Here is a 24,226-nt window from a genome sequence, read left to right as displayed (position 1 = left end):
CCATGTTTCTTAGTCAGAAATACTGGGAGGGGATGTTCACCACTCAGTGAGTGTGTCACTGCTGTTGTAAAAGTCTGGTGCATGAACGACTCTCGCTGATTAAAATTTAAAACGTTTAAAAGTAGCAGGAAAAAAAACTGTTGCGTTATAGAGATGTTGTGTCTAATTTAATCATGTACAGTTGTTGCAATAACAAGATTGGAGTATTTTTGAGTATCTTGGGACATTTTGCAGGAAAACGGCGAGATAGAACAAACTATTTATGGATCCTCGCACAAGGATATAAAAGGTAAGACCTGTTGCCTTGAATCATATTTCTCCTGACTTGCAGATTCAGGGGCCTCACGGTTGCTTTTCAGGGAAGACACTTTTCTGCCTCTTGAGCTGAAAAGAGTTTTCCCTGTGTTACCACGGCAACCGCGCTTCTGTGTACCTCACAAAACCTTTTTGCGCCCTCACGGCCTCTCCGCCTCCCAGTTTCAGCGGATCTTCTCCTTCTGCTCAGGGAAACTTCAATTACCGACAACACTTCTTCAACCACCGCAAGGCCTATTATGGTCAAATGAGACGCTATGGCCGGCCGGGAGCAGCATCTCCTCCCCTGTAAATCTGAGAGCGTTGTCTCATGCTCAGGGTGCTGTGACAAGACAAGGTCAAGAGGTCGAGCCTCCAGGTGATGTGTTTCCATAAGGCTGTGGAGAGGAACTGCACATATATGGTGTGGTCTTTATTTATTGCCAGCTCTTTTACTGGATGACTGCAGACTCTCTTCCTTCTGCAAGCTCTGCACCTCTTCTAAAGCAACGAAGCTCGATGTTTGCCTCTTTACAAAAAATGTGGGATTTAAGACGGGATGGGAATCTAAGATCTTCTAAGAACGTTATGATTTCATCTACCATATGTAAACAGAATAAGTTATAATGTGACTGTGTTGGGTTTTCAGTCCTCAGTAGAACTTGCGCTGAAATACCTCTGGCCAAAGCAGTAATGTGAGAGCATTTAACTTCAAATGGCTGAGCGGTCTGGACATTGTAAGGTGAACTTGACAGTTAGCAACACAAAAGGATTGTATGCTTTAGCGGGCTGCCGAACAGAGCAGGAAATCAGGGACGATTCAGCAGCCTTAACATGTTTCCTATGCAGACGGTGGTAGGGGGGCCCCAAGTGACCCCGTAACACAAACATGGATTTATCTGAGAGCTTATCATCCAGCCTGGGGTCTCCACACAGTGCTTCCTCTGTCTGCCTGACTCTAGTGTAGATATTGGCACTCTTCAGTCCATAGCTACATCCCTAAAAATTTATCTGTTGGCAAATAAACTCCTTGACTTGTCACGCATTTAAACTGAAAGGGAAAGGACAACAAAAAGAAAATAGAGAGTGTTCTGAAGAAAAGAACAGGTTTGGCTCTGGACTTGGTTCTTCAAAAAATGTTGAATGGAGCCGGATCCATTTGTCACTATAAGAGCATTAGGGGAAAAGTCCACACACCAACATTATGTCTTCATTCATTTCAACTCTCACCCTTTCTTATTACTCTGCGCCCACTTTACATCTGATGGAAAGGAGCCTCATGAATTTAGAGACTATTTTAAAGCTGCACTGCACAATATATTTGAATTAAGAATCGCTTCTTGTTATGAGAAGGTTCGCTCAAGGTGAAGGACAAACAGAGAGTTACCACCTGATTGCAGCTTGCCGCAGCTTTACGGAGCATTTATCATCTTTTAACACAGTGTTTTGGCTCTATGGCCCTGAACTTCATGGTATTGGTTCACTGTTTTCAGCTAAAAAGCTCTGATAAATCAACTGTATACTACCTGCCCAGCACCAAACAGCAGACAGACAAAGTTAGCGATGAGCTAGTATACATAGTCACACATTACCTGGTAAAGAACCATATATTTCCTATTAGAAGTTAGTAGAGACCAAAACAAAGTCACATAAAGAGTGGGCAGAGACACAGCTCCAAAGGTTGTACTTGATGTATCATTAGCTAACTGTTAGCTAACATGTTAGCCCTACCAACTTTATAAGGTGATAAATGGTCTTATAATACATACATGGGTGATAAAATGTCATTATTAGGTCAGCTTGTTCGGCTGTCCCCAAGTGGCCAAACAGTGAATTAATGCTACTTTAAAAAAGTAAAAGCAGGTAAAGGCTTTAAGTGTTTGTAGGTCTGTACTGTAAAAAAAAAAGGCAGGTAACACCAGGGAAGAGCATGGTAAAAGTTTAAATCTATGCTCTGATACAGACGAAGGTCCATGCACACCACAATGGTCTGAATGTCTCCGCAGAAGCAGAGACTTGGAAGCAGCAAAATCCATTATCCATCTAGAACGGCTCATCGGCAGGCAGGCCCGAGGGGAGTATGCATTCCCCCTGACAATAAAAGAAGCCAGGTGCCTGTTCAGCCATGGCCGACACTGTAAACACCATTCCTGGCGCAGTAAATGTCAGGCATAGGTAGGCACTGCACACCGCACACGACTCACGTCACTGTATACAGATTCCCAAGATGCTATCTATCTTCCGTCCTTCTCTGACCCAAGAATGGCCCTGCTTCTTCCCTCCTTTAAGGGTAAGATTGCGCCTTGAGGATGACACTTTTCTCTCGTCTCCAGCGTCGGACTGCAGGATGTGTGTACTTGAGAGTCTTGATAAGTGTCCCTTGCAAGGCTCTAAAGAAGGCGCCTGGTCCAGTTTTTTTCACTCTCACATCAGCTGAGTCAATCACCACAAAGATTTGTTTTTGTCAACTGCACATCCATGGTGAATCATGAGAAAGCAGGGGAGGCTTTAGTTTCCTCCCACAAACTGCAGGGTCTAGTTTGGTCACATCAACATTGTCCAACATTGTGGTCAGATCAAAGAGTGTCTCTTGTGTAGGACTATGGTTTGATATTTGGTGTCCAAACATATTCCCACTTCACCATGTCATTTCCCATTCCCACACCCCTGACCCTCAGCTCCTCAGCCCCCAAGCAGCACTGAACCACATGATCTCTGTGGTTTGACTAACCACACGCTTAAAAATTAGGTTTGATGAAACCAAGCTGCAGTGAGTTTAAGTAGTTTGATGTAAGCTGTCAGACGTTAATGCTGGGCAAATTAATGCTCCGCAGTGATCTCTGCCAGACAGCCTCTGGTTGATGATACAACCTTGCCCCCAGCTGAGACAGCAATGATGTCACACTTAAAACTGTGTTGTCGTTTTAGCAACACCAGAGGGTGCTGCTGTTTAGGGGATTTAGAAAAGTGGATGATGAGAAGACATGTTTAAACTAAAAGGTCAATCTTACATTACCAAATTATTATCAGTTCATAAACTGGTTGTAGCTTATCACAATTTCTAGAAGCATCCATGTAAGATTCCTAAAAAAATCTGTGCTACTGTATTCTGACTCTTCCCTTTTAGTTGGCCGCAGAACAGTGCTGCTGCTTCTTCTGGTTTTTATTGTTTAGACAGCTTCTTTTCCTCCTCTGAACATACAATCTATCTTTCTCAGTAGTTAAAAGAAAAAACCCATTCACTACTGTACTTCCAGATGTTTCCACATTTTCACAAAGAAACAGAAAAAGAAAACAGAAAACACTTGTTTCATCCTCACAGGACTTCCCCTAAGTGGAAGGCAGCTGTCATCAATGTTAATAAATACACCTGTGGCTGTGTTTATCCAGATATGACATATTAAAATGTCTGTCTTAAACAAAGGTCTGTTGGCTAAATAAGCCACAGTCAACCTGTTTTCAGTTTCACGGTTTGATCACATTTTGTTTCATATAGATGATTTGGACATTTCAGGGCAATAGAGTCACTATTTTAATGGAAGCTGTAACTAAAGTGTTTTATTCTAACCCCAAAGAAGCCTAAACTTTTTGATATAAGGTGGTATGACTGATATTGACACTGATGCATGGACATTAAGGCTACATCCAAGAAACTACATTCGAAACCCACATTAACTACAGTCCAAAACCTTTAATTGAACATGCTTCAGTCAAGTACAGAAGATTGTGTTAATACATTCATCTCATATTGGCTGTTTGCATCATTCCCCAACTTGTTTTATATTCTTAGAGAAAATCAAATGTTTTTTTAAATTATTTTTATTAATACAAACTATATAAGCCGCACAAAAGTAAAGTAAGTAATACTACTGCATGGTAACCTCTAGTCTTTACAATAAACTGTTCAAACTAACTCATATGCATACTAGTGTGTGCATCTTTTTGGGGAAAAGACGCATGTTGACCAATTTTCAGTACAACAGCGGTCTGAAAAGAGCCCGAGAAGTAGTTTCTAGTAATAAGATACACAACCTTCAACTTCTTCTATTGACAAGCGCTAGTTCAGATGGTTAGGGGTTAAAATGGATGTAAAGCGAGAATCACTGTCGTAAAACCCTACCACCAATCACGTCGGAAGTGTCGTGCAATACCCCTGATTTCGAGCTCGGAAACCCCAATCGGTCTTTTCGTACGGCAGCCCAGCTGAAGACGGTATGCTCTTCAGCCCGATCCGATAAAATTGAATAAATTGCACTTATTCCCTGGTCTCTTATGTAACTATCTTGTCTTGTGTGTTATAGAAACATGCCAGCTAAAGGTCCCCTGCAATCTGTCCAGGTTTTTGGACGTAAAGTAAGTAAATATGTAGATCTTAATCCACATGTGCTGTTGCGACTACACTGCCTTGTTAGCGCACATTAGCTGAAAGGAAGTGGTGGTGGGACGTTGTTTGACACCGATGCACCCCTGAAATTTAACACATGTAAGCCAATATAGCTTTAAACTGTACTGGAAGTTTGTGTGAAGCGTTAATGTTGTCATACGTGATCTCAAAAAGCCTCTCTAAGATGGTTGCTGCTTCCGCTACAACTTAGCTTCCCTAGCTATCCGGTTTGGTACAAATGGTTTCGTTTTAGTTTACCAAGTTCGACACTGACGGTGGAAATGTTAGCTCACGTCGTTTCACGTAATTAAACGTACGTTTCTTTTGTAATACCAAAGGGAAATGACTTAAATCCATCACATGGTCATAGAAACTGCGAGTCACAATCAACAGTAGTTGAAAGTTCCGGCTAATCAGAGCGATGCTAGGATTTTATTTAAGTGCGTATATATGTGTAAAAGATATGTGAATGATGTATTAAGAGAAATAATAAAGCACTTATTTCTGATGGTATCTAATGATGATGTTTCTGTCATAGAAAACCGCAACAGCCGTTGCCCACTGCAAGAGGGGGAATGGTCTGATTAAGGTGAATGGCAGACCCCTGGAAATGGTAGAGCCCGCCACTCTCCAGTACAAGGTGAGACCCCGTGAGAAAGATGGACATCAGGTTGTACATGTCTGCCAGGGAGGAGAGAGACAGGGCAGTGCATGTATCATCTATAATTGAATGAGGCAGTGCATGATGAGATGGGTGATGCTTGTAACCAATAGTTTCTTAACATTAAAGTAGTGTCAAAGTGGAAAGTGACTGCCCCTCCATCTGGCACCACAAAAATCTGCTGTGGGCAATAATGTTAGATTATATCATTCAAGTGTATGAATGGTTTTATTGCAAATGATAGCAGATATTTAGCTGTGGTGCTAATAGGGTTTTTGTAATTTGCCAGTAGACACATCTGCATACTTTTGATACATTTTCTACCCTTTAATGTTGTTCAATAGACTTGAAGCTGCTGTTATTCTGCTCGGCATAATGTTGACATTATTATGTTCCCTTGTAGCTTCTGGAGCCGGTTCTGCTTCTGGGCAAGGAGCGTTTTGCTGGAGTTGACATCAGAGTCAGAGTGAAGGGTGGCGGACATGTCGCACAGATCTACGGTAAGCAGGCCTTTCTTTTCTTACTCAAAGTAATTTGTTTCTTTTATATTTATTAATCATGAGTATGTGATTTAAGATGTTTCAATCATACTTCAAATTGTTGTCTTCCAGCTATCCGCCAGTCCATCTCTAAAGCCCTCGTCGCATACTACCAGAAGTGTAAGTATTACAATGGCACAACCCTAATCACTGTGTAGACAGTTATTTGATTATTTATGCTGGAGCATTACATCCAGGGGTTTGTCAAAAGGCATCTGTAAATATTTCATCTGATTGACCTGTTTTGAAGTCCAAGGTCACAGAGTTTAGAAATGTCTTTTGGGAAGTGGTTGATAGATGCATGCACAATAACTGGGGCTGCACATCCCAGATATGTGCAAGCTTCTCAAGACAGACACGAATAGCAACTAGGGCCAAATCTGGCAGACTTACATTGGCAATACAACATAAAAACTGTAGTCTATTGTAGATGGTGCAAACTTTGCATGTTTAGTGGCATAAATCCTCATGCACTGAACTGGCAGTGTCACTGACATACATTGTGTTAAGGATTCTGCTTAATGATTCTTTAGTTTTAATTTTCTGTATTGTGAAAGATGACTTGACTGGTATTATTGAATTGGAGCGGTGATCACAGATTACTGATTGACTGCAAATTATGTGAGCAGAGCTGAATGTGATGTTAGTTAAGAGAAGTTTGTTAAGAACCCAAGGTGACTGTCTAGTCCACACATTAATATTGAGCACAGGGTGTAAGGTGTCAGAGTAGCTGTCAGCAGCATACAATGTAATCTTATGTAAAATGGTGACTTGCAGAGTTGATATGAAAGATACAGTCCGGGGATGATCTCAATAAGTTTAAATCAGTCCTATGATACTTCCTTGCTCCTCACATTGACTGTGAAGCTTATTTAAACAGTATAATTGAAAACAAACGAGAGGATCAGGGACCGACTGAAGCATATTCAAATTCTGTGGTGAATTTCAACCAGTTTTTAGGCAGAGAGCTTGATAAAAGTTGATTTATATACATTATACACATGCCATATTTTTTATGGTCTCAAGTATATAGAATGAAGCAACACTACAGACAGACATGTAGAATAACCTGTGTTGTCATCTTCTTGCAGATGTGGATGAGGCCTCTAAGAAGGAGATCAAGGATATCCTGATCCAGTACGACAGGACTCTACTGGTTGCTGATCCACGTCGCTGCGAGTCCAAGAAGTTTGGTGGACCCGGAGCTCGTGCCCGCTACCAGAAGTCCTACCGTTAATTCGCCTCAAATTTTCATAATAAATTGGACGAACAAAGGATTTCATTTCATTTGTCGTTTTTTAATTGATATAACTGTACAGAAGATTTGCTTGCAACCTCTGTCATAGTGTTTGAACAGGCAGGGGTGTTTGCATGTTGAGTTGAAATTGCTGGATTGAACAAGTGCAATATATTTGGGAGTTATTTTTCTTAGTCACGAAGCTCAACAAAGACGTGCAGTTGACAGAAAACTACATATTTCTCTTGCATGGTGTTAGGAATCATCAGAAACAAGCACTGGCTTTTACAATGAAGTAAATTATAATGTCCACATATAACACTTACTTCATTGCGGTTGTCAGTTACTGTCCGCCAAATGCATTTTTGGGTGACTCAGCTATGTTTTTATAACTCCTAATTATTAGCAAAGTGAAAAGAAATATTTAAAAGGCAAGCTGTCAAAACTGGGCGCTGGAACAAGGCCAAGGTAGCTGTTTAACTGAACTTGACCTCTTGACTATTGGATCAGGACAAATAAATTACATGTAGGAGATGAATAATAAGTTTTGCACATGGCCGCCTGAAATAGACAGACGGTCGCACCTAGCAAGAATTCAGTCACAGCAGTTATAATAATACAGTGTATGCTGCTGATATACTGATATTTATCAGTTGTGTACATCACTAACAAACTGCACATTTAGCAAAACAACTACTAATTGTTCCACTTTATTTTTTAATTTTTTTAAACTTCATGCTACATTTTCTTTGCATCCACCTCTTTTTATTGAACAAAAACATGACAAATAACCAGAAGACAAAAACAATAAACACATCAGACTTAACACATTAAGTCACACTAAAAAAAAAACAAATAAATAATGAACACAAACACATTAACATTAGAAAACCAATCAGGCTTGACAACCTAAATAAGATACTAAAGGATAAATAAATAAACTAAATAAAACAGAAAATGAATCATATTCTGTGTCACATTGAAAGACGTGTTTAGATTTAAGTGTTTGTTATAATACATTTTTTGTGTTTGTATTTTTGGCAGTTTAGTGATTTTTTTTTTTAAAGAGAAGGACAGGTGTTTAAAACAGATACAGCTCTTTTTCACAGGGGACATTTTGATTTGTCACAGCACAGGTGTTACTAATCACGGTAATGATGGCACTGAGCGTCTCCGTGAGCCGTGACAGTGAGACACTGAAGCAGCCAGAAGAAACTCAGCTGTCATTCATTATATTATTTAAACCTTTTTACCTTTTATTTAATGCCTGTTTTTTACTGTTGATGAAACAGCTTTTTACACTTTTACAAGCAGCTGCTTTCATGAAGGCAAGTCATTGCCACAGTCCACCAGCAGAGGGAGCCACAAGACAGCGGTGAAAAACCAATACAAAAGAACAATATTCCCTCACTAGCAGCCATTAGAAAATGTTCCACTGGCTTGTTGCCATTTCACAACGAGTCTCATAGTCAACACATTTATATGATTAATGAATACACCGGACTGCAATTCCTCACTCGTGTCCATTTTTGCCAAAATGCCCCTGAGCAAGGCATTTAAATCTACTGGCTTGGATGAATAATTTCACAGTAGGCTACAAGAGCTGAATTCGCCTCAAAATATCTGCAAACAACATATTGGATAGACAAACACTGATGCACATGTTGACTGTTGTTGGCTTTGTTATTCAAAATCAGATATGGTAACCAGGCAGCACGCTCCGCTGCTGGTTTGATGGATGCTTTTTCACTCACTGTGCCAGAATTTCACATTTCATTATTCTGTTTGTTGCATTCATTGTATTTTTTCTTCAGCCTTTGCAACCCCGATAAGAATATCTTGTCTTATAGCACAGACAATTTACACTTATCAACTCTCAACACAAAAATAGCCTGTTCCCTCCAGGGGCTCGATTGCGTCCGGGTTCGCAGTCTTAAATCGTACTGCAGCTTTCTTTTCCTCATTTTCTGCTGATTCCTTGTTACTGTTTTTCCCTAACAGCGCTGATGCACAAACACACCACTCCACCACAACAACAGGGGCGTGATGAGGTGAGCTGAGCTGAGGCCCAGATGTTGTTGGCCTCTCTGTGGGGCAGCCAGCAGCAGCCGTTCCCGCTCGGTGAGCTCCTGGGGGGGGATCAGGCCTGTTTACAGCCCTCCAATAATCAACACAGCAGGGAAGCCCACTCCCCACCGCTACTGTTGTTTACTGCTGTTTATTTTCTGCCCCTGCCTACCGCCTCACCTCTAAAGGCCATAATGCTACGCCGGTGACACTCTGCGCCTGTGGAAATGGCTGCGTTTTCTGCAGCAAGGAATAAGGGTTGACAACGGAGATGAGAATAATGCAGATAATAAATGTGGCGAGCTGCGGGGAACAGAGGCAGAAGGAGCAAAAAGCTGTGACAAAATTGTGTTTGTGATTTCTGTGATGGTAAAATTGTTCTCCATCTCTGTTTTCTCAAAATGATGTGTGTATATCGCGGCTTGAGCAAGCTGGGAATGGAAGAATAAACTGTCACAGTAGGAAAACATCTTTTTTTATATACAGTTAATTAAATCAGACAGTTATAAAAAAGACTTTGAAATTACAACCTGTATTTCAGAATAAATTACCAATTTAACTCTTAATATAGGAACAACTGTCTAATCATAAAGGGTTAATAACAACAAATGCCACATTAGCATGACGTCATCAGGTCGACCCCTCCAACAGACCATATGACCGCTGACCTTCCAAGAGAGTTTACAATCCATTTATTAACCCTTAATTAACATTTATAACTGCAGATTTAGGAGAATCAAAAACCCTTTAACACTGACTTTTATAAAATTCATAACTGCAGATGATTTACCAACTTTTGCTGATGGCTTATTAAACAGTGAGAAACTTATGACCTTACATTAATGACTTATTAACATGTGTAACAGCAGAACTGAAGGTTTCCACCCTTTATTAATGACTTATTAACATTTATTACTGCAGACTTGATGGCTTATTTGTAAGTAAGTAACTTGTCGATTAGTTATCACAGTAAAACAGATTATTCACAACCTTGCAACCTAAAAGTTGCTCCTGATAATCGCTTATAACTGCACTATAGTGCATTAATTAATGCTTTATTACCTGTTAATAAAGCTGTATACCTTGTTTGTAAAATGAGAAAAGTGATACTTGCTAAAAGTTACTATTATTTTTGTGACTGTTCAGGAATGGCTGCAGGAAATGAAGGAAGACAAGTGCAGTTTTAGAGCACAGCGTGGTTTAATGTAATTTGTAGTTCCAAATGTAACTCATCAAAGGATGTGTACGACATGTCGGCACCTGTGTTGCTTTGTTTTCCTCTCCACAAGCTGCTGCTTTGATTCAGGGACACTGCCCGTTAAAAGCTGATGGGCTGTGATGGTGAATTAAGTAAATTTGACCCAAAACGCAAAGGTGTCGAAATTATTTTTTCACAAGTCTTGCAATTCTTTTTGGTGTTTCTATCATGATCTTGTGTGTGCAGGGTTTTATTCCTTAATGGTTGAACACACTTACGCACACACACACACACACACACACACACACACATGCTGAACCTAGCACCTGCCTTTCCTCTGTTAACACCTCTGCCTCTCTAGGTCTCCACATCACACCAACACTGAGGTGTTAGGCCAGGATGCATTTTGTCATCACTTGCACTTCATCCCCACCTCTCCCCGTGACGCCTTCATGGACACCCACTCTGCCATTAACTCGTGAAAGCATATGAGGAATACACCCACGACCACATATATAAAAAGAGGCTTCCATCATGAGGTACATTCATGTTTTATTTCAGCTGCCTTTCTTCAGAGGGAAGGATATTCATTCACCCACACTGACCACTGCTCTCCTCCTCTTCCTCCTCCTCCCTGCAGCGGTCGCCTCCTCGTCGAGCCTCATTGCCCTGGATGAGTAAACAACAATTGGTTGAAGGTGCCGGCGGCTGAGGATCAGGGGACAGTAGCAGGCGGCGACAAATGTTGGCTTCACTGGAGAGGAAAGGCAGTTTAGCCAAGCGACGCGCCGCTGTTTGGGCCGAGAGTGATAATGAGGGGCTAGCTGCTTATCTGTTGTATTGTCCTTGAGGGGAGGTGATCTCTATGAGCATGTGTGTGTGTGTGTGTGTGTGTCTGAAGGAAGAGGAATGTCTCAATCCAAACTAAGGCTGACTTTATTTAATTCTGATTTGCCAACATGATGTTTTGGCACCAATATCAAAATGATGAATATTGCAATAGTTAAGGTTCAGGAAATAAACATCCCATTTGTTTTAACGTCAAAGCTGTGTGTTTAAACAACTATTTGATTAATAGGCAATCAACAGAGAATTATTATATATCAATTCCGATGACTGATGAACCATTTCAATTATTTCTAGAAAAAAAAAATCCAAACATTCGCTGCTTCCAGCTTCTCAACTCTGAGGATTTTCTGTTTTCTCTGTGTTATAAATATAAATGGAAACTGGAGATCAATATGGGTTATAATTTGGGTTCTGGACTGTTGGTCAGACAAAACAAGCAATTTGACCTTGGATTCTGGGGAGCTGTGATGGCCATTTTCCAGCTGCTTGCCTGGATTTTATTACCTCTGGACAGAGAATTAAACTAGCTGTTCCCTGTTGTTTCCAGTCTTTATGCTACGCTAAGCTAACAGCTCCAGCTGCATATTCACCGTACAGATGTGAGGAACGTAAGCTTAAAATACATAACAATTCCTTTAAAGGTCCCATATTGTACAAAGGTCGATGTCCATGTGTTTTTTTGATTATAGATCAGCTCTAGCTTCTATATTAATTCTGTGAAAGTATCAAAGCCTCAGTCCACAGAGAAATGCACACAGCCTGTATGTACAGCCTGAGCCTTAAAACGAGCCGTCATGACTTCTGGAACTTTGTGATGTCACAACAAAGCAGTCACTGCTCCCAGCCATGCCCCAAGCCCCGCCCACCTGGACCCACCATCCAACCTTGCAGGATTTGGTCTCTCTGAGTGTTTTACCTGGAATCTGCTATATTTTTATTCCATCACTCAGAAAACAGTCGGCCAATCAGAAGAGAGGCTCAGAGCCTGCTCTCTTCTGATTGGCTCACCGACCTGTTGTCACTAGAGCTCCAGAGAGAAGCTGGAGAGAGGAGATGTAAAACTAAATTGAGATGGTTTTTGGTTCTTAAAACCACAAATATATTGTAATGGACTGGGCGACATGTTAATGTAACTGTTCTGTCATATGGTTACTGTGTTAAGGATGTTAACTGCAGTTAAGGTAGAAATGGCTCATAACAGCAGATACTGAGTTTTACAGGTTGTCAGTGAATGTGTGTTATGCTTAGAGGCTGTGAAGCCTGTCAGTTATCTCAACAACCTATGACAGTGATTGATGTGAGACAACATACCTGTGATTGGCTGATGGTGTGGGGACAGGTTGTTGTGGCTGTTAGCCGGGAAGCAGGAGCTAGTCTACGGCGGGAGTTGTTAAAGTTGTGAAAAGCGCTGAGATTACACGGTGAAAGCAGTTAAGGTTTGTTGTTTTGGCGTTGGCTACGGCCACAGAAGCCTGTGTTTAAACGAACAAATAAAGTACCGGTGAAACCAGCTCAAGACCCGAAGACACTTCAAATAAAACACAGGAAATGTGTAATATATGGGACCTTTAAGGTGTAAAACGTTACGAAGTTTCCTGTTTAGATTTAGAAATGTCAAAGATTCAAGTAGGATTTGATGCCAATTTTCAATACATGACAAACACCTCTTGGTCCAAACCAACAGGGCTGAGTTTCAGATACTCAGCTACAACTGACACAGTCCTGGACAGAATGTGTGGCTCTTCAACCAAACATTCACACGTCCAAGCAGCTGATGTTAATGAGGACAAATGACCCAAAATTCACATCAGTGTGTATAACATCTGCTTTCTACTCAGGATATGTTGACTGAGGATTCACACGTACAGCTTTGATTCTCAAATCTCAAAGACAGCAAGACAACAGAACTACACTGCAGACACAAAATAAACATATTCAAAATAATGAGCCCTGATAGATTGTACAAAGAATTGAAACTACACCTCCTCTGCTTTCTAGGAAGGGATTCCCAGTTTTGTGAAAGTCTGTGTACAAGTGGCTCCATGCTGTCATCACCAACGCTTGTTTCATTTTCATCTTGGGCCAAGCTTTGCAGACAGTTAAGAGCTAGACATCCTGCAGGTACATTGTAAATAAGAGTGTGTGTGTCAGTGTGCATAAGTCGGCTTGTTAGAGGCAGCAGCTTTGAACGCTGCTCTCTTTGGTCTTCGGTGAAACAGACAAAGCAGATGTTGTGAAGATCTGAGGTTTCAGAGAGAAGCTGGGATCGTTGTTTGACTGCTTTACTCTCACTTTGCAGAATCATTATTGGAGAGGAAATTCAAATACATCTTTGGCTGCAAATAAAGTCTGTTATTGTTCCTTCCTTCCTGCAAACACCATCTTTGTGTATATTTTTTTACTTTCTGGAATGCATTTTTATTGTTTGGCACAACATGGCTGTGAAACATTTACAATGATCCCAAATGAGCTGCCACCTGAAAGTAAGAAATAAACATTTCAGACGTCTGGCATGAACGCTGATGACAACTTTTAAAGTCAGGTCTGTTCTGTTTACTCCACAATCCCACGTTCCACTTAGTTCTCGCCCCCGCCTGTTCCCTTAAAGCACCCTTCGTTACCGTGGAGGTTTGAGAGAGAATATGGAGCTGATGATGGATTCATCTCATCTGTTTCCCTCCGCACACAGAGGCTTCGCTGGCTCTCCTCTCAGCCTGTTTTTGGTCTGAAAGCAGCCAGAAAAGGGCTCCCTGTTACTGACCCGCTCTGTTAGTCACACTCTCCGCGGCCAGCATTGACTCATTCCCAACGCATTTAACCTAGACTTGAACTAAAGTGGAATTAGTCCCAGTGCGCTCACACCGCAGAACCTTTGTCTCCCATTAAAATCTGCCTCTACCCTCCACTCCTTATGGTTTCTTCCTCCTTTTCTCCCTCCATCTTGGTGCAGGCAGTGCGGCACTGTGGCACTGGACGCAGGGTGAGCCGGGTCACGCAAGGGTTTCCCCCCTGAGAGCTCTGCCGTTACGTCCGAGCCAAATCGGGGGGGTCATAGGTCACCTCACACACCCTCCAACCTTTAGCCCTTCGGCTCTGGCAGCGGCGCTCTGATTCCCTGCGACAACCTGCAGAGGACCTGCAGTGATCCCCCTCCTCAGGGGTCAGCCTGGCCGGTCAGGATCTATTTTAGTGAAAACACGCGGTTCATGCAGGACAGCCTCACCTCCACCTCCGGGGGCGAGCAGATTATTGGAGTTCACAGCGCTATGAGGTGGGATTCCAGACGGGCTTTGAAGTACAGAGGTTATCTTTCACTGCTGACACATTTGTTGTTGTTTCTTTCTAACCCTAACCCTAACATCATGATTAAAGGAATACATCAGGACTGGTCAGTTTACCTGTGAGGAGATGAGTGTGTGTGCACCATCACTAACGTGTGCCTCTCAGTTTAATGACCCTCATATCTCAGCCTTAAAGGCAGCGTTATAGAGGAAAAATAATGTATTTAATTTTTAACTGTGTTTATCTGCAGCTTATATTTCTATATACAGGCCTGTCTCTGAAAACATTAACACATTAGATTTAGTTGTTGTCTGGAGTTCAGAGCAACTCACTGCAGCTGCGTCTCTTCCTGAGGTGCAGGAGGTTTGATGTGTATCAGATGTCGTCAGTGTGTTGCTCTTCACTTCCTGAGTGAAAAGACACGTCCATCAGTGTGGGAACGATGGCAGATTCTACTCTTGCGTTTTTGATTTTTGGCAGCGGAGCGATCCGTCTCTTTATTTTGGGATTAGAGATTAGGCCTGCGAGGTGTGTATGTCACATGGGTAAACTGCTGGATTTATACTTGATGCAAAAGGTGTAATAGGTGTCCTGTCGTTGATATCTATGGCATATAGGTTGGAGTTATCTTCATCCACTGATATCACCAGTTTAACACTGACAAACATTAGGATAAGGCGCTATTGTGCTTTAATATTACTCCCCATGGTAACTGTGTTTACTCTGTCATTTCCTATGTGATATGAGTGACAGTTGGATGCAGGAAGAAGCTATCTGCATTTCTGAGAGCAGGCAGCAGTGTGCAGACCTCAGTATCGTTGTATGCAAACTGAATGAGCCCTAAATATTTATATGGGCCACCTATAGATGAGATAGGTTGTGTACATACATGATTGAAGGGTGTGTGCAACAGATTATACAATTCCCTCCACGCCTGGCTGAACTGCTGGAGAGCTCAATCAATGCAACTGCAATTATCCACAATTTTCATCTGAATTGTTGCAGTTTTTATGAACAAAAAAGTATGACATCATAATACTTTGAAAGTTATCATACAAAAATCAACATATACAGTGGCTTTTAAGAAAAATCAGTTGGTTTTTGGGCCTATTAGGAGCTAATTTCTAAAATACAGCAAAATCAGATGAGGCTATACAACATACTATAGTCACAGAATTAAAACAAAAAAGACCATTTTACCTTATTTTGATCATACTACTGACATTTAATGATGAGTAATATTTTATCACTTAACAGTAAAGTATCTGCCAAAATGTTAAAAAACAGCGACAGCGGGCAGGTGAATTTTATTGTCGATGCTCTCATCACTTAAGGGGCCGCGCTGGCAAATCTCCCAAAAACCTGTTGCGCTCCTCTGAGGGATCTGACGTCCTCACTAAGTGCTGTGGCCCACATGAGCTCCTTGACTCAGACCTGTCAGGAAGTGTTGTGAAGAATGTTACTGAGGGAGAGGAGCGTGAATTGATTGCCCTCCGACTGCTGCCAAAGCGCACTCAGTGTGCCATCCTGCGTCAAGTATGTGTGTTTCGGGCCTGTCATGCCCCCTATATGTGGAGATAGGGGGACATGGCTAATTAAACGGAGTAAAAGCTGTTGAAAGGGGCTGGACACTGCCAGCACGAGAGGACTTGACACCCATGTGTTCTTGTTTCTAGAGGGAGAGGGGGGCGAGCGTGACGGAAGCAGGAGGCCCAGGTTGCAGCACCCCGCCTGGCTGCCAGAGCTCAGTCATAGGGCAGGGCATTGTGGGGAGGGGGTGAACGGTAATGGAGGAGGGTGGTGTTAACATTAACTGCTATTCCAGACCTTCTACTACCAGTCTTTCTCTCTTTCTTTTTTTTCTCCATTTCCACTGCTCCCCAGCCAGCCGAGAGCTCTAAACCCCAACACTCTATCCTACTGCTCCACACACACACACACACACACACACACACACACACACACACACACAAGTATATACGCACATTCCAAGAGAAAGGGATGGGAGCGTGACAATCGGGAAACAACGGCTGTTAGTTACAGAAAATGCATTACGGCGTGAGCCCGGGCAGCAGAGCGGAGGAGAGGAAGTGGTGGGATTACACCGGGCTTGGACGGGGAGAGCACGGGGCCATTTCCTCCCCCTCTCTGCAGTAAACTGTCCAGATTTACAAGGCCTCCAGGGATACAGATACCCCATCCTCGTCCTGTCAAACCTCGACAGCTCCTGATTTAAAAATAATCCTAAATCAGGAGGTGACAGTTGTCAGCCGGGCAAAAGGAGGTCAGAGGAGCCATCGACAGAGGAGGAAAAAGGAAATCGCTTCAGGTGACTGGGTTTGTGGAGATAAGAGATAAACCTTAATAAACACTGTGTATTGAACGATCCAATCTGTAAAGTGCTGCACACTGCGGCAAAGTGCCCCATTATTGGCTTAAATATAGTGATTAGGTGGATTAATGACGCTTTTCCTGCACTGACACCAATTTTCTGAAATTTGAAACTTGGAAAAAAAAAGATTTTGATTTACGACAGAGGGAACTTTCCAGGAACAAGGAAAACATCCTCCTTACTTGTGGAATTAAACAGGCAAATGGTGTTGTGCATTAACCTAAATTCAGGATGGCAGCTTATTTCATGGTGCATCAGTGCATCAATATTATATATAATTATAAAATAAAATAAAAAGAAGAAGACTTGCTCCTCTTGAGAAAATGCTAACTAACTTGCAATGCTGCAGAGATGCTGCTTGAAAGAGGTGCAAGGACAAGGAATATGGGCAGTTAGACGATCATACAGGTTGTAAGCAGCCAGGTTAACCTGGATTATGGCCACATTTTTACCTGAGCTGTCTGCTGTAATCATCCATCACAATTTACAGACTGGCTCATCATTATTGTTTGTAGTTTTCCAGTCCAGTGAAGGTTTATTCCTGACCTCTCTCTCAGTTTTACCTCCATATAAACTGCTGGATTGTTCACAGCTTCTTTAATTGTCTAACTACGCCCATCACCCTTTGCTGTAGGGATATCACATGTTCCCACATGAGATCAGCAATAACCTTGGTGAGTAAAGGGTTATCTTGCGGAAATGAGGGCCCACAGTAGGTAACAAAGACCCAAGCTGTAATGAAATACAATCATGGGATCATAAGCCAAAAAAAGACTGGGGTAATACTCCCATCAAGCTGCATGGAGCCCCAGTCTAACACTGTCTCTCCTCTTCTACGTCCTCCCAGTCTGACAGAGTGAACATATTTCTGCCTGCAGCCCTCACAGCAGTAAATAATAGCAGTTCACTATCTCCCCTCTTTCCTGTTCCAGCTACTGCTCCGCTGATGTATGTTTTTCACTATGGCAGCATCACCTCAAACCGGACGCGCTCCGCCTGCCCGCCAGCTTCTCCTGTGATCACCGCAGGCCTCGGAAGACCCCTTCAACAGAAACAGGAAGCAGTTCATAGCACGGGTCGCGACCCCTCTCATTCGGCCCCATGAGTCAAGCAGGGCCCACCCCGGCGAAACACAGGAAAGTTCCGGTCCCATCAACAAGGTGTGGAAGGATATTCAGAGGGGAGGAGGGGTGCAAGACTTCTCTCTCGACGCACATCTGTATGTATGTGTGTGTGTGTGTGTGTGTGTGTGTGTGAGTCAGACGGAGAGAGGTGCACATCTGTTGAGCAGTAGCCGTGTAACATTATTACACACGAGGTTCCAGAGAGTCACACCTCAACGTACAGCTGCGTCCAATACGAGGCTGCATCCACAGGAGGAAACTACTGTATGAGCTGCTATTCAACAAATATCGAACACTCACAGGTCCCTTTAGACGTCTGAGCCGAGGCGCCGGGCCAGAACACAGTATAACTACCGCCTGGAAATGCTCATATGAGTAGTAAAAGAGCCTTTGCCAATACATTAGCAGAATCCAATGCAGCCTTAAATCTTCTTTTGCAGTATCTAATTTTTAGCTGAAGAAGTGTTGCTGTTTTCTGTCTGTTTGAATTTGAGTAAGCTGACTTCATGAGATAAATTGATGTAATGAGATATGATGTGATGTGAAATTATGTGGGTTGAATTTTCCCATCTGTACATCAAACATTGCATTGAGGGATTATTAGGTGGGATTGCTGCCAACGCAATCACAGCTATATGTTCTTCAACATGGACATTTCATTGAAACTTTAAAATGTTGAGCTCAATTAGGACTTTATGGGATGTATTCAGTTTTTTGATTTATTTACGACTTTCCAAAAAATATTCAATGTTTCTCATGAATTTTTCAACCCATTCTGCACATTCTTATTTTCAGCTAGAGACTTTGTTTGTGACACAATCCAAAACTTATGAAAATCCTTTCATGATCGACTGAGCATAAATATAGATTTCCTCTCTTTCAAATCATCTTGGAGAACAAGCATATTAAATTCCCAATTAAAAATGTCATCCTAATCATTATTAATACATTTTCTCTACTTGACAAATATATAAAAATGTCAAAATCACTCATACTTATGTGTAAATATAATTTATTCTTACCTATTCCTTCGTTCCTTATTCTTATTTAATTAATATTTTAATGACTCAACTTTCTCTTCTTGTGTATTCCTCTCATTTTATCTTTTTGCACCATATCAGTGGTGTTTGTTTTGTTTTTTGTGGATAGGAAATGAGTATTTATTGTCCATGTGCTATAAATAAAGTTTGCATTAAAACAAACAAAAAAAAGCTTAGTGTAAATGCAGTCGGATTCTCTCTGCAGCACGGTTGTGGAAATAAATCCTTATGAATCCTCCTTCACATCATTCTTTGACCTCATGACGTCACGAGGTCAAGAAATATAAAATTTTTCTACTCGGAAGTACGGCAGGAAATTGTTTACGTGAGTGTAATAGCTTGACGTGTTTACGTTAGCTCGTTAGCCTACTGAGAGTATTCCGTTAGCATTCATTAGCAAAGTGAATGGACTCCTAGCCGATATATAGCTAACCCAGCTAATGCTATTGGCGCTAGCTCACTGTTTCTGTGATGTGGAAACCTGGAAGATTTGTCAACAGTGCCACGAGACACCCAGCCAACGGTCAATGTTAACCAAACTCCGCGGGAGAGACCACGCCATCTTTGAACACCTGTTGATCACCTGGTTCTTTATCAGAAGCTGAGAGACTGTTAAAAGCTGCAGGCGCCACGCCATCTTTGAACAGCTGCTGTTCACCTGTTTCTTCACGGAGACTGGTAAAAGCTGCAGACTGGACTCAGAACTCCAAATTAAGGTACAAAACTTTTTTATTTTATTGTTTATTAGTTTAGTTAAAGAGATGCAGGCTCCTGTGTGTGTGCGCGTGTGCTTGGTAAATGTGCGTTTGGTGTAAAAACTGAATTAGACAACTTTTTTTAGTCATTGAAGGGAAGAAAAAGTGAAACTTAAAAAATAATAAAATAAATTTAATTTTGTTTACTCTCAGATCAAAAGTAAAAAACATCCATTTATTACTGCTAACACCTCATCCAGTGTGATGTCTGGTTATTTATTTGTTTATAAGTCTAGTTTGTTTAAGAAGTGTTAAGTTTTATTGCAGTATGCTAATTGTTTAACTGTTGTTAATCTCGTTGTGTAATCAGGGTTTTATGGCTCATTAGAGGTGATTAAAGGGACAAGACTCTTGCAACTGTATAGGCAGAAGAAAAACAGGACAACTTTACTATGTTCTACATTGTAAATTTGATTAACTGAATTAAAATCTTGATTAAATTTGATTGACTGAATTAAAAACTCAGGACCCCTTCCTGCCTGAAATCGGTATGTGTAAGTGGGCTACATACTTTTTCAATACAGAGGTTTGCCACAATGGGAGATACTGGTGAGCCCATAGAAGTGTCATGCTTTTAACATGACCTGGACTAATGTATCTCGACTTAATGCAACACCACACATGATGTTACCAGTGTGAAGAGAGGTAATATGACCCTGTGCAAGTGTGTGACATGCCCTGACTTGTCTGGAGATTGGGAAAACAAACACACATGCTGTGGATGAATGTGGATGGTTTTATAATAAGTCAGATATGTTGCTTGACTTATTTATTTGCTTTGAAATGTTGTGGAAAAAGATTAATGGAGAAAAGAAACAGACAAAATAAAATGCACAAAAAGCAAAAGGATTCTTGCTTTCATTGCTGAAAAACTGCAAAAGCGTCACACTCTGCCAGTTTATGATATTTATGCAGAGTTGACAACATTAACAGTCTGGAGTGGATACAAGTTTCAAGTGTAGGAGTACGCCGCTTCAGTCAAATGCAACGGAATTACAAGTGCACTAAAAAGCTGCTCATCTACAGTAAAAAGACCACACAGTTACTCTACTCTCACTTTATAAGCCCACAAAAATAGGACACTTGCTGAGTGGATGATTTTGTGCCAAAGATTCAGGCTTTTTTGGCCAAAACATGGAGCTGATGTCATGGGAGTCTGTGTTAATGTTCATGTTCGACCACATCTGATATTTCACTTTAATGGAGGGGTGTTAAGAGGTGGTAAGCAGAGGGGAAGCAGCGGCGAGAAGGGAGAGATCGTTTGGCCGAACAAAGCAAAATTCCCCTATAGGTTTCTCCCTCAATAGCTCCATCCGACTCCAACATTATCTCCTCTCTCCTGGTTTCAGTCTCTCAGATAATCTTTACTGTAATAGCTTCCTCTCTCTGAGTCTGAATTATTCAGCCTTCCCAGACATCTCTAACCTCTGGCAGGTTTATGAATGTCCCAGATAAAATTCTGAAATCGGTACTTAGCAGCAAGGCCATTTTACACATGATAAGAATGAAGCCTATATTACAGTATGTTGGCTCCATATACTAGACGTGCCCCCAGTCCCGGTTGAAGTGACACTAATCAATATATATATATATTTTTTATATTAACAATGGATGTGAGTTTAAATAGACAAAAAACATTTCTTAAAGAATCTACTATGGTTTTGTCACCAGGAGTAATACTTTTTACTTTACATATTGTCATGTTTTTTTACTTCTCTTTTGCTATTTTAAAGTTGCTGTCATTTCCAATTGCACAAGGAAGCTGCTTTCAGCAAAAAAGAAAAACTCTGATAAACCCACTTTATGCCTCCAGCCAAGTTGGCAGATAGCAGATGAACATAGCAGAGCATTTAGCAGCTGAATATTACCTCAGGAGTCGGTGGAGAGCAAAACAAAGCCAAAAGGGAAAGAAATATTGGATTTACATTCATCAGATAAACAGTAACACAACTCAAATGAATGCTAATGTTGCTCTGTAACTGCTGGGTGTAAAGGCAAGCTACTGGCCTTAAAGGAGCTATTTGTAAGTTTTGCTATTGCTGCATAGCCAACATTAGCATTAACAGCTGTTTACTTACCGGTCTAGAAAAAAGCATCATCAAACTTTATACCTTTTACTCGGCAAGAGCTGTCTCCAGCGATGGAAAGCAACCCTCTTGTTTTGCTTCTATGTCTAAGTTAGCATGCTAACTCAGTCACTCCAGTCTGCCCTGAAGAAACGCAATGATGGCTGGAGCTCTCGCCAAGACTGATAAGTAAACAGCTGTTAGTGCTAATGTTGGTTATGTAACACTAGCAAAACTTATAATTAGCTCCTTTAAACCTCCATGTTCCATGCAAAAAGTCAGTATTCACCTGTTGATAATCTCTATAGAAGAAACGGAAACAATAAACATTGTTCTGTGGCCAAAACAAGACTGAGGTAGATGAGGAAAAATGTAAGCTCTGTTGTTTTGTTCTAATGTAACCGTGTTTAGCTGCTTGGCTTACAAGAAGAAAAGTCTTTTAGGATGACAACTAACCAATGTGTTTGGTAAATTTAACTCTGCTGGGACCTCTGGTGTGTAAACTTCCCTAAATCCAATAAAGAGCAGCACATAGCTGTTAATGTTATAGGCTAAGCTGTGATTGCATCCAGGAGCAGCTTCTACACAGTTGGGAAGTAGTACACAGTGATTGTCTTAATTGTGACTTGTAACCTGCTTAGTTAATTATGTGCTCCTTGGCCTCGTGGGTAACTTATTACTATAGGTGCTAAACTAGTTAGCCAGGCACGCTAACATTTGCAGCTCATGCTAGAGTAGATAAACACACGTCTGATGCACACTGTTGCGGCATGTTGAGAAAATCCTGAGCTTGATAGACCTGCTGTGCCTAGTTATGGTTGCTAATCTATGATTGCACAATCGCTGCTTGCTGTGTCAACTTGATAAGATGACAGTATATCAGTGTTGTGTTTCTAGCTTGTTCTGCATCCCCCAAAGCGACCAAAAAAAGCTAAATCAAAATTAAAAAGCATCCATTAAAGTTGGTTCTAAGTTTAGTTGTGTAGCTTTTAAGTGATTTTCATGAAAAGCATTGTTTTCTTTGTCACTTAGTCCCGTTGTTTTTATGTCATAAACTGCCCCCTCAGTAACTCTATCCTCTATCTGCTTTACGGTGATAAGAATCATCTTTTTAACAAATGTGCTGGCTTTTCTCCTGTTGAATTTATGCCTTGCCAGTTCTGGTATTTGTCTTTTTGCCAGCTGTTTTCTTTCCTGAGGTAAATCTCTATAAATCAATGAGAGTTAATCTGCTGAGAAGATTGTGTGCTCGCCCCGGCTATGGGGGCACTCTATCTCCATTGGTTACAGAGCATCCATCAAGTGCTCAATGAAGGCTCCGCGGAGCAGTGACACCCCGATCCCCTCTAACCCCATCACCCCAACCCACCCCCGAACCCCCTCCTCGCACTTCTTCATATTATTCTCAGGATAATTAGGTTATGAAGATTGATTTTATTCTAAGGAGATAAAACCGCGTTCACTTAAAAGAAAGTATTGAGTGCGTTGTTATCTGATGTTAAGTTTCACACCCCGCATCCGCTTCTACTTTATCTGGATGTCCTTTTGGCCCGGCTGTGAAACAATTCTTCCTCTTGCGCTGTCTCAAGGGCGGCAGTGTCTTGCTGCATTGGAAAGTTGATCTGATTGCCCCGTCATTCATCATGTAACTTTAACTCCGGGGGCACAGTGAAGCGAAGTGAAGGCTTCTTCGCAGTGATATAAAGCTGGGGCTGCATGGGTGCAAATCATCTTTGTGCTCGTTGCAGGGGGAGATGGGTTTTGAAAATTCCTCACATTCTGTCCAGGAGTGTCTCTGTGGGTGCAGAGCTCACCTGACACAGTGGTTTCAGTAACACGCGCACGTACACGTCTGTAATATGCAGATACACTCATCGTATATCAGATATAACTCTACGGGGGCACTGTATCACTGTAATGGAAAAGCTTCACAGTAAAATGTGAGGAAGCCTAGAGGAGGTGAAGGAGGAGTGGAGGCTGTGATATATTAAGGAAGAGACAGAAAAAAAATAGAAAATAGAAAAGGCTGAAGAAGAGTGAGACAGCCTGTTATTTTTCCCCGGCTTGAACCCTGGCTGACCCTGTTGTGTTTACCCAGGTTGTCCTGTAGCTCCTCCCTTTATACCCACCATGCCAGACCTCCTTCGTCCAGCTCCTTCTCACCATTTCCCAGGTGAGGACCTCCTTTTTGTTGACAATCAAAATATTTCCTAAATTAGTTGACAAATGTTGAAAGGACACACCCAGGCCTCCTTTCTGAGCTGAGTCTGTTAAGTGATGTCAACACCAACTGCCCACCAGGTAGCTTGTTAGCTTGCGTTCTTCCTGCTAACACTTA

At 41.6% G+C, this 24,226-nt stretch overlaps 1 protein-coding gene across 1 annotated transcript; it reads left to right on the top strand.

Annotated features, from left to right (window-relative positions):
* The first annotated feature begins 4,422 nt into the window (after positions 1-4,422).
* Positions 4,423-7,155, top strand: rps16 (ribosomal protein S16). Its single transcript, XM_056367009.1, has 6 exons — positions 4,423-4,506; positions 4,596-4,647; positions 5,217-5,318; positions 5,743-5,839; positions 5,951-5,998; positions 6,970-7,155. Exons 2-6 carry the CDS (start codon positions 4,600-4,602, stop codon positions 7,113-7,115), a joined length of 441 nt encoding a protein of 146 aa, XP_056222984.1. The 5' UTR covers positions 4,423-4,506; positions 4,596-4,599; the 3' UTR covers positions 7,116-7,155.
* The last annotated feature ends 17,071 nt before the right edge of the window (positions 7,156-24,226 follow it).

The sequence above is a fragment of the Seriola aureovittata genome, chromosome 22, assembly GCF_021018895.1.
Source record: "Seriola aureovittata isolate HTS-2021-v1 ecotype China chromosome 22, ASM2101889v1, whole genome shotgun sequence".
NCBI lineage: Eukaryota > Metazoa > Chordata > Actinopteri > Carangiformes > Carangidae > Seriola > Seriola aureovittata.
The sequence above is the reverse complement of the archived record's forward strand: the minus strand, read 5'-3'. Positions and strand labels throughout refer to the sequence as shown.

Coding starts and splice junctions, on each gene's coding strand:
- rps16 (XM_056367009.1), top strand. CDS start 4,600: ATGCCAGCTAAAGGTCCCCTGCAATCTGTCCAGGTTTTTGGACGTAAA. Junction 5,840..5,950: donor ACATGTCGCACAGATCTACG/GTAAGCAGGCCT, acceptor GTTGTCTTCCAG/CTATCCGCCAGTCCATCTCT. Junction 5,999..6,969: donor CGTCGCATACTACCAGAAGT/GTAAGTATTACA, acceptor ATCTTCTTGCAG/ATGTGGATGAGGCCTCTAAG.